The sequence below is a fragment of the Lactuca sativa genome, chromosome 6 (genome assembly GCF_002870075.4).
Source record: "Lactuca sativa cultivar Salinas chromosome 6, Lsat_Salinas_v11, whole genome shotgun sequence".
NCBI classification, from domain to species: Eukaryota; Viridiplantae; Streptophyta; class Magnoliopsida; order Asterales; family Asteraceae; genus Lactuca; species Lactuca sativa.
This window is the reverse complement of record NC_056628.2, coordinates 169,676,587-169,686,990: the sequence shown is the minus strand read 5'-3', so window position 1 is coordinate 169,686,990 and position 10,404 is coordinate 169,676,587. Positions and strand designations below refer to the sequence as shown.

The 10,404-nt window shown below is 33.7% G+C and overlaps 2 protein-coding genes across 2 annotated transcripts; one reads left to right on the top strand and one right to left on the bottom strand.

The window, feature by feature from the left end:
- The first annotated feature begins 456 nt into the window (after nucleotides 1-456).
- Nucleotides 457-3,721, top strand: LOC111895720 (metal transporter Nramp5). Its single transcript, XM_023891796.3, has 13 exons — nucleotides 457-740; nucleotides 909-987; nucleotides 1,069-1,109; nucleotides 1,192-1,270; nucleotides 1,361-1,465; nucleotides 1,565-1,674; nucleotides 1,781-1,962; nucleotides 2,070-2,139; nucleotides 2,233-2,406; nucleotides 2,505-2,609; nucleotides 2,709-2,840; nucleotides 2,941-3,036; nucleotides 3,109-3,721. Exons 1-13 carry the CDS (start codon nucleotides 621-623, stop codon nucleotides 3,442-3,444), a joined length of 1,629 nt encoding a protein of 542 aa, XP_023747564.1. The 5' UTR covers nucleotides 457-620; the 3' UTR covers nucleotides 3,445-3,721.
- Nucleotides 3,722-4,005: 284 nt separating this feature from the next.
- Nucleotides 4,006-9,785, bottom strand: LOC111895710 (probable inactive leucine-rich repeat receptor-like protein kinase At3g03770). The gene is made up of 7 exons (XM_023891785.3): nucleotides 8,201-9,785; nucleotides 6,214-6,347; nucleotides 5,826-6,069; nucleotides 5,347-5,537; nucleotides 5,202-5,257; nucleotides 4,989-5,106; nucleotides 4,006-4,432 (listed from the first exon to the last, which is right to left on the bottom strand). Exons 1-7 carry the CDS (start codon nucleotides 9,588-9,590, stop codon nucleotides 4,145-4,147), a joined length of 2,421 nt encoding a protein of 806 aa, XP_023747553.1. The 5' UTR covers nucleotides 9,591-9,785; the 3' UTR covers nucleotides 4,006-4,144.
- Between the last annotated feature and the right edge of the window lie 619 nt (nucleotides 9,786-10,404).

Sequence of the window (10,404 nt, the reverse complement as noted above, 5' to 3'; positions counted from 1 at the left end):
AGAATAGGGACAAAGACGATGAGCACCGGGTCCGACTTGCCCGTAAAACCATTGGGCGGTGGCGGCGACGTGTCATGGTAGTGTCGGTGACGGTGATGTTGATTTTCCTTCCGTCTCTTCCTAATCTCTGCATCGGCTCTGTCGTCTCTTCCAGTGAGGATTAGGGGTTGAGAGCGAGAGAGATGGAGCGATGTGGGAACCTTTATATGATGATGGTGATAGAGTGGATAAAGACGTGGATAAAGGAAAAAGGCAGGCGGCAAAAAGAAATAGAAGAGCTGAAGAGGTGTCTCGCGGCGGGAGGTGGTGGAAGGGGAGGGCGTTACTGGGTTAGGGAGAAGTTCAGAATCCTTTTTTAATTCAAACGGCATGGACATGCCACAAACTGAAAGCAACCTTTATAACTTGAACTCAGCAGCCGTCTTTTTTTTAATGCAAACGGCATGGACATGACCAAAATCTGAAAGCAACTTTTGAACTTGAAATCTAGTAGCCATGAATTATCTGCAGAATTCTAGTATAAGTAGCATATTCAATCCAAGGCTTTACCATCATATCTGTTCATACTTGAGATTGTTCACATACATAGAGTCTCCATCCCCACAGAGACAGAGACAGAGATGGCAAGTCTGCAGCATGAACCACGAGTTACAGGAGGGAGCAATCGTGTTTCAGCTGTTGATCTTTCTGTTCTTAACTCCAAAGACTTTGATGACCATAAAGATATCGACCATGATCAGGTAATTCTCACAAACATTAATGTACATGTGGTTTTCAGTTCTTGGAATAAAAATGAACTCCATCATGAAATACTCAAAGTTTTGGCTGCTTTCTAATTTCAAAATTGATATCTAACCATATGTTTGAGGTTTTAACAGTTTGAATAATTTGATAAACATAATCTGCAGAAACCTGGATGGAAAAGTTTTCTCTCCTTTGTTGGCCCTGGTTTCCTAGTGTCATTGGCTTATCTCGATCCTGGCAACAGTAAGTTTTGATTTCTCAACATCTCATTGTAGCTTATATATCTTAATCCTCATTATAAACTTATCAATGTATTTTATGCAGTGGAAACCGATTTACAGGCAGGAGCCAACCATAGATACGAGGTAAACGTTTTTTCCAAGAAACCTCCATAGTTCTAGTTCAAAAAAATGGCCACTTTGATCATTAAAAAATCTTTATTTTCAGCTACTTTGGGTGATTTTAATCGGGCTAATCTTTGCACTTGTTATTCAATCTCTGGCTGCCAATCTTGGTGTAAGCACTGGTAAGACGTACACTGAACTTGACCTATGAATTTGTTTATATATCCAGAAATAATGATAAGTATCTAAAGTTTAGTTATTCTGTTATTCAGGGAAACATTTATCAGAGTTGTGTAAGGCTGAATACCCTATCTTTGTCAAGTATTGTCTGTGGCTGCTAGCTGAGGTTGCAGTCATTGCAGCAGATATTCCTGAAGGTACTAATTTTTAATCTTATCCACGAAACTGATGTGAATATACGATTTAACTTTTTTTATTTTATATTATTATGATTCGTTTTCTTTTGATGTTTTCAGTGATCGGAACAGCTTTTGCACTGAATATCTTATTCAAGATTCCAGTTTGGGTTGGAGTTCTTCTCACTGGTCTCAGCACCCTCCTCCTTCTTGGCCTCCAAAAATATGGTGTAAGAACTTCATTTATGATTCGTTTTCTTTGGATGTTTTCATAGTTGGTGTTTCCTTATATATATGACAACACATGTAATTAATGTTGGTTTCATAAATCCATAGGTGAGGAAGCTTGAAATATTGATAGCTATTCTAGTTTTTCTGATGGCTGGTTGTTTCTTTGGAGAAATGAGCTATGTGAAGCCACCAGCTGGTGATTTGCTAAAGGGAATGTTCATTCCTAAACTTAGTGGTCAAGGCGCCACTGGTGATGCCATTGCTCTACTTGGTGCCCTTGTCATGCCGTAATATCCCACTCCCCCAAAAAAAAAACTCTTTCTCATATACATTTGTATTAATTCCCTAAATGTAATTTGATTTCACTTAACATAAAGTTCACCCTTTTTAATAGGCATAACTTGTTTCTCCATTCGGCTCTTGTTCTTACTCGGAAGATACCAACTTCAGTTCGTGGCATCAATGTAAGTCCCTCCATGATATAATGTTGTTGGAATCTTTTTCTCGAAAGAGGAACTCAAGTTCTTATCTATTCATGATGATGTTTTGAATTACAGGATGCATGCAGATACTTCCTGATAGAAAGTGGCATTGCTCTCTTTGTAGCATTCTTAATCAACGTCTCGATGATCGCTGTTTCTGGCACTGTTTGCTCAGAAAAAAACCTACCAAGCGATGAAATGGATCGTTGCAACGACCTCACCCTTAACTCAGCTTCATTTCTTCTAAAAGTATGGGCTTATAAGATGTTAAATCTATAACTTCTATACCAACAACATTCACAAAAATTCTCATAATTAATTAACCCCGGTTAATTTTTACTACACAGAATGTTTTGGGAAAGTCGGGCTCTACTCTTTATGCAATTGCACTGTTAGCTTCTGGTCAGAGTTCAACAATCACAGGCACTTATGCTGGACAATTCATTATGTCGGTAGGTTATGAGAGGTCTTTGGGTTGTAATATTCATTCCCCTTTGGCAGATACTTTTTGATATTGATAATCACTAAGCATGAACTATTTGCTATTTTAGGGTTTCTTGGACTTAAAAATGAGGAAATGGCTCAGGAATTTGGTAACAAGATGCATCGCCATCACACCGAGTCTAATAGTGTCAATAATTGGTGGGCCTTCTGGAGCAGGAAGACTAATTATAATAGCATCTGTATGTGACTCCATCTTTAAAGTTTCATTCTATATGTAGCATATCCATGATTCATTGAAACTGGATTTTAATGTCAGTATGGAATATGGATCTTTTGCAGATGATACTGTCATTTGAACTTCCATTTGCACTCATTCCACTACTCAAGTTCAGTAGCTCAAGCACCAAAATGGGACCTCACAAGAACTCAATATTTGTGAGTTTTAATTTCATAAATCCAGGATTATACCTGAAATTCATTTATAATACGTTTATTTTTCTTCTACAGATCATTCTTTTTTCATGGGCATTAGGACTTGGAATAATTGGCATCAACATCTACTACTTGAGCACTGCATTTGTCGATTGGCTAATCCATAGCACTTGGCCAAAAGTGGCTAATGTGTTTATTGCAATATTAGTTTTCCCAGTCATGGCTGCTTATGTTCTCTCAGTGATCTACCTTATGTTGCGTAAGGATGTTGTGGTTACATATATTGAGCCATCGAAAGGCAACCCTATTGCTCAGGATAACATGGAAAGTGGAAATGATGCTAATAGAAGACCAGAGTTGACAAATGCTCCTTACAGAGAGGATCTTTCTGACATCCCATTTCCACAATAGTGTATCTGAAACTTTCTAAGTGGATTCAAAGGCGTTCATTGGTATCTAGCCTTCTTAAATATTACTTCTTTATGTGTGTAGATCATCTGTGTTTCAGGATTGGTCATATGCACTAAATGTCTAATCCTAAATGTAGGAGATTTAATTTGGTTGCTTGAAACCAAAAGGTTTAATTATATTGTCTGCGTTTTGTAAACCGAATGCGCTTTGTAAACCGAATAAGAAAGTGTACGGCATCAGTTGAATCCGTTATAGCTTAACTTGTTTTTATTCTTTACATTATTGAGTGAATCTTCAAACTAATGCAACTATATCATATAACCAACAAGGCAAATAAGCAGCACTCATGTGTGTTTTGGTCCTTTATTTAAAGCAACTTCAGAAAGGAGAACTTATTAAGTTTGCTCGCATTGCATCTGATCCATTCTTACTTGTGCTACGCAAATTATTAAGTTAATCATATTCTCTGCATTGTTAAGTTCAGAAATTTAACCAATTTTCCATGCGTAAACATGTGAAGATTTTGATGTAACTCAATTCGTCATAGCAAATTTCTTGGTGTAGTACCAAATGTGTAAGTTTTAATCACACACAAATCTGTTAATTAAGTCTTTAATTGTTCTAGATATCACTATCATAACCACAAAAGTACAACGAATTTCAAAACAATTACAAATGTGATAATAACTTATTCAACTATTTATGTTATAGAGACGATTGTCTCATTTGTTGAGGTTTGAATATTATTCATCTTCTCGTTTGTTGAGGTTTGAATATTATTCATCGAATCCTCCATTGATGAGGTGTGGGCCTGAGCTATGAACTCTAGATTCCATAACACATCATCAATGGAAGGTCGATCCTTAGACATGCATCTTAGACAAAGCTCCATTAATGTCTTTAAAGATTCATCACAACATTCCTTACGAACCAAAGGATCCAGGATACTCCTTCGAGCTACCTCATCCGCCACCAGACTTACATGCAACTGTAAACAAAAAACAAAGTTTGCATGACTTTAACGTTTTGACGTTAATTCCAAACATCTATCAACATATATATATATATATATATATATATATATATATATATATATATATATATATATATATATATATATATATATATATATATATGGTTAGGTTATTTTGTTTTCAGTATCTATTGTGTGCATGTATGACTGATTCTGGACCAATCATTTTAGTTATTTTAAGAAAGTAATTAATGCATATTACATGTTGAAGATATAATAGGTATTAATTACATCTTCAGCATCTAATATGCATTAATTACTTTCTTAAAATAATACTAAAATGATTGGTTCAGAATCAATCATACAGGCACACAATAGATAGTGAAAACATTTGAACCTAACTCTATATATATATATATATATATATATATATATATATATATATATATATATATATATATATATATATATATATATATATATATATATATATATATATATATATATATATATATATATATATATATATATATATATATAGTCACATAGCTTGGTATACAATACAACTTACCATATCTTTAGCAATAGTTATGTCGCTTATGCAATCGATGGCCCTTCCTAAGATGAGTTCTAGCATGATTACTCCCATGTCGTAAACATGATCATGGTCATCCTCCTCCGTTTCAAATCTGTATAAACGTCAAAGAAAAACATTCATAAGCAGAGATGCATGCCATGAACGTTGACTCCATTAACTAAACGTTAATTAAACATTAATTAATACCGTTTACTTCTTCCAAGATTTTCACTCGATCTGGTTGCAGAATGTCCAGCAGACACCTGCGGTAGAAAATCGTACCTTAATTTCTTCTAACATACATCGTCAACTTACTTACATGAGTACTGAAACACCGGAAAGGCATATATACCTTAGTTTCTGGTAGCAAAGGAAGATTATAGCCACTGATCTTCACTTGAAAATTTTGATCCAACAAAACGTCGGTTATTTTTAGGTTGTCTGGAAATAGTTTAGCAGTTATCCGTGTGTTTAGAAACTGGATCCCTTTTGAAATCCCGATAGCAGCTGAAAGCCTCTGTGCCCAGGAGAATTTCTGTCCGGCTGTCATTTTAATCTTCAGATTAGTAAATATCTTCAAGATTGTGGGTTTGACTTTTCGGGTCAATCGAACTGATTTTCAAATATCGTCAAGAATCTTTTAGTTTTTGAAAAAAATTCTACAACGAGATTACCAGACACAAAGATAAGAGAAAACCGAAAAGGGTATTTAAGCTATGGTGATTGGAAGCACTGTTCTTATCGGAAAATAAGATCTAATAGAATAGTGTTAATTTCGCCTTGAAAACCAAAGTGTCTCTTTTTTGTTTTTTTAGGGAATCGAATACTGACCCATTAGGGAGGCTCTGAGTGTTCCGTTTGGGACGAATTCAAAAACCAGAAAGACGCCATGGATGATGGCTGAATCGTCTGTGTGGCGTTCAAAACAGTGACCGATGGGGTTGACCAGGTTTGGATGCCTGAGTTTAGATATGAGTTCAATCTGTCGAGTATAACTCTGGATGCTACACCTCTTTCTCAATTTCAAGTTTCTAATAGCAACTATACTTCCATCGTTAAGCTGGCCTTTGTAAAGCTGATGGAATATACAACATACAACATATTAATTTTGAGTTGAATTGTTTTAATTAAAAAGGACAGTTTGACTAAAATGATAACCAAATTTCATATTTGTTATATTTAAAATCAAAATGTCTCTGCTTTTCATTAAACCAATTACCTGGCCATGAGAACCATCGCCCATGCAAGTTGATCTATGGAAGTTATTTGTGGCCTCAATCAACTCCCCCAAAACATAAGTTCGATATGCCAGAATTCCAACTGCTCCCAGCTTCATTGTCTCTGAAATGTATCCTGCATTTAATCATTTCGTTTGTTAATAGATTGCTATTAGGAGTCCTACATTTGGGACTCTGATTTCAGACATTTCCTATTTAGAAGGTTTTAAGATTTGACATTATTTTAGTTCTAGTATAAATTACCGTAGGTGAGCATGGAGCTAAATGGACCTAAAAAGTTTGTTGTTTATATATATAAAAAGGTTGGTGCCTTGGTGGGGTATTTAAGCATCCCTAAAAAGTTTGTTTTTTATATATATAAAAAGGTTATTTGTAAACATATTTTATATTATTATACTCGGCTAAAAAGATAGTATCATGTTTTTTAATGTTTAGTATAAGATAACTATATAAAATATATTTTGACAATGTTTGTATGTCCGTATCAAAAATTTTCGTTCCGCACTTTTTCAAGCCAAATAAATTTGGTTTCTAACCAAAAAAACTCGTTATCTTTCGATTGTAGTTTCTAGGTTCAATAGAACTAAGCAATATGTCATATAATTAAGCATATAAAGAACTCATAAATGTAATACATACAAACGGTTTTGTTCCATTTTATTTTCAGTTTGAGTTTGAGAGTATTTTTGGTAAAAACTAGTTATTTGGTGTTTCCACATGTTATACCAGTTTGGCACTTTCCATCCGGTTTTTAATTTTTTTTATGCTTTTTTGCCTAAAGTTTGGTTAGTTACAAATATGGTTCAAATTTTTTTTATAAATTCACCCTAAAATTAATTTTTTATACAACTTTTTTTAAATATATATTTTTACAACCTTTTGTAAACTTTTTTAAATCTTTTTATAAAAAATTTACGAATTTTTTACATACCTTTACAAAATAATAATAATAATAATAATAATAATAATAATAATAATAATAATAAAAAACTTGTGTTATATTTTTTAATGCAATGTTATAAACTTAATTATTTTGTAATTTTTTAATGCAATATATTAATATTTTATAAGTTTCTAAGTGTTATAAAAGAATTATTAAAAAGTTCAAAGAAATTTTGTGAAATTTTTTTAAAAAATTGTGTAAATATTTGTAAAAAAACTTTCTAAAAACTTTTTTAATACATTTTTACAATATTTAGAAATATTCTTTTTCGTAAAACATCTTATATTTAAATAAAAAAAATAAAGTTTAAAAAAATCATAAAATTGTTGTATGAAAAATTATAAAACGTGTAAAAATATTATTACAAATGTTTAATAAATTCTAAAACTAAAGTTATACAAACAGTAAACTTGTAAAAAGAATGAGGTGAATTTGTAGGGGGGGGGGGGGGGGGGGGGGGGGGGGGGGGGAAATAGACCATATTTGGAACAAAATTTATAGTTTTAAATAATAAAATGTAAAACTTATGTCAAAAATGTAAAATTAAAATGACCTACCTACAGAGAAAAATAAAAACCTAGAATTTGTTTTCTTTATAATATTGTTTTGGTTTCTTGGTGATATCATAACATGTTCAACCGTCTCTTCCCTAAAAAACAGTTTAACACTTTAATCATAAATTTTTTAAATGTGTTAGTTTATATCAATTATAAAAGTTAAAAGTTATTTAAATAGATTTTATATTATGAGTTTTTTTTTTTGGTATAAAATAAAAGTTCTAAATTTGTATTTACAAACAAAACTTTTTCAGATAAAAAAAAAAAAAAAAAAAAAAAACCATACCAATCCTAAAATTTCGGTTTTTCAGAAAATAAACCGTTCTTTTTATTAAACCGCTTCATTTTTTTGGTTTTTATTTGGTTTGGGTTTTTTGAACAGTACACACCCTAATTTCTGGGATTTTGACCACAGACCACATAGATCCGATTCATGAAAACAGAGGAAGATAGGGGTCGAAGTCTTACTTGCATCAGTCAGCATTTTAATGGTATAAGCAGGTGAAATCTTTTCAACTAAAACTCTAATTTGTGGTGTAGCTGCTGCACATCCTCCACCAAAAAACTCGCTCCTAATCGCAACCAAGACGACGCCAAACACTGCAACTCCTCCGATCACAACACCCCCAACAACACTCGAAGCCACCACCACTTTAACCTTCGACGACTTGGAAGAACCATCATCCCCACTTACAGGAGGTTTAATCATAACAGCTAGAGCTTCGTTATGACAAAACGAATCATTATGCTGTTGTTTCTTGTCGACATTTGATAAACAATTCCATCCGTATAAAACGCTCCCTCTTTTATTGTTCTCTAATGTTTGCATGCATGTCGGCAGTTCTCCGGTGAATCTGTTGAGCGACAAGTCCACTGACACCAGTTCGTCGTTACATGAAACGTTCGCTGATAACTTTCCGGTGAACTTGTTCCCGGAGAAGTTGAGATACGAAATGGAAGGGAGGGAGAACAAGAAATCGGGTAAAGGCCCGTTGAATTCGTTTGAAGAAAGATCGAGCTTTCGAAGCTGGAAAAACGAACGTAGATCGTACCCCTGAATGCCATAACTGAATCTATTCTCTCTTAGCACTAGAACTAACAACCTGTTATGAAGAACTGGAAAACTAGGTCCAAGTTGGTTGCTTTCAAGATCAAGAACTTGAAGATTCGTTAGATTCTTGAAATCAACTGGGACATCACCTGATAACTGATTCTTGGAAAGATCAAGAACACGAAGAGAGAGTAATCGGGAGAGTGAAAAAGGTAAAGACCCATTAAGTGAATTGTTCTTGAAGCTCAAAACTCTCAAGGATGAGAGGTTACCAAGCCAATCAGGGATGGATCCTGAGAAGTTATTGTGATCAAGAACCAGGGTTTGAAGGTTTTTTAAGTAAGAAAGCTCGAAAGGTATGTCGCCATGGAAATGGTTTGAGCTAATGTTGAGGATTTCCAAAGAAGAAACTGTTTTAGCAAGAACAGAAGCAGGTAGAGGACCATCGAGGGCTAGAGAAACCAAAGAGAGGACTTTCAAGTTAGGGAAGATTGCAGAAATGGTGTAAAAGAAAGATTCAGTTGAGAGGTATTCATGGTCAAATCTGTTGTTGTTATCCCCAGTTATGTGAAGTTGAGTGATGATGTTGTTGTAGCATACGAGTGTTAAAGATGAGTTTGGAATTAATGTAGGAAGGTTGATGGCGACACTGCTGCTGGTGCTACTGGGGCAGTAGTTACTTGTACCTCGTGCATTGAAAGTGGTAAATAGAGTTTGTAGAGAACGAAGGGATTGAGAATGGGAATAGTTGATTTGCAGAAATGGTATGAGAAAGAAGAGGTGTAAGATGAAGGTGATTGCAGCCATTGGAGGTGTAGCAAGCTGCACATTTGATTCTTTACAGAATTTGGAGGACTAAATTCACTCATGAATAAGTTGAAGTTTATAAAAAAAATTAAAAAATCGTTACCTTACTATTTTACCTTTTCATTCATATAATGGATAATGACAAGACAAAAATAGATACAAATCGACTATTTTGTCGGTCAATAATTAAAATGGCTACCTGTCTCGTAATAAACCAATTACAAAAAATTTAAAAACTTGTGAAATTATTCTTGCCGGAAAAAGACATTCAAAAAAGTTCAAAAATATTGTGAAGTGATTCATGAATTCACAACATATAAATACAATAACATCTTGCAAAATATGTTATTTTTCTCAAAAAAAAAAAAAAAAAAAAAAAAAAAGGAATGTTTTTTTTGTATGAACTATTAAAAAGCAATTTTTATAAGGATAATTTCACTAAAGTCTTAACATTTTTCAATATTTTAATAGCCATTGCTTTACATTTTTCGGAAAAAAAAACAATGTTATTTTGTAAATTTTGCAATTTAATCATTAAAACTTTAGAAATTTATAAATTTAGCTACGAATTATTTTCTTAAGCAACGATTTTAGCCCAATTACCGGCTCATGGCCTCAGGGGCGGAGCTTTATAGGGGCAAAGGGGTTGTCCAACCCCCCCTCTTGATTTTTTTTTTGTTACATATAGTCCCTCTACTTTAATTTTGTACATATTAGGCCTAAAAATAGAAAATTTTGGTCATGGTCCCCCCTATTCACCGATTTTTATACATATTATACTTCCGGCCCCCAAATCAAATGTTGAAGCTCCGCT

Coding starts and splice junctions, on each gene's coding strand:
- LOC111895710 (XM_023891785.3), bottom strand. CDS start 9,590: ATGGCTGCAATCACCTTCATCTTACACCTCTTCTTTCTCATACCATTT. Junction 5,258..5,346: donor CTTTGCTACCAGAAACTAAG/GTATATATGCCT, acceptor TTTCTACCGCAG/GTGTCTGCTGGACATTCTGC. Junction 5,107..5,201: donor AATCTTGGAAGAAGTAAACG/GTATTAATTAAT, acceptor ACGTTTATACAG/ATTTGAAACGGAGGAGGATG.
- LOC111895720 (XM_023891796.3), top strand. CDS start 621: ATGGCAAGTCTGCAGCATGAACCACGAGTTACAGGAGGGAGCAATCGT. Junction 1,675..1,780: donor TTGGCCTCCAAAAATATGGT/GTAAGAACTTCA, acceptor ATAAATCCATAG/GTGAGGAAGCTTGAAATATT. Junction 1,963..2,069: donor CTTGGTGCCCTTGTCATGCC/GTAATATCCCAC, acceptor CCTTTTTAATAG/GCATAACTTGTTTCTCCATT.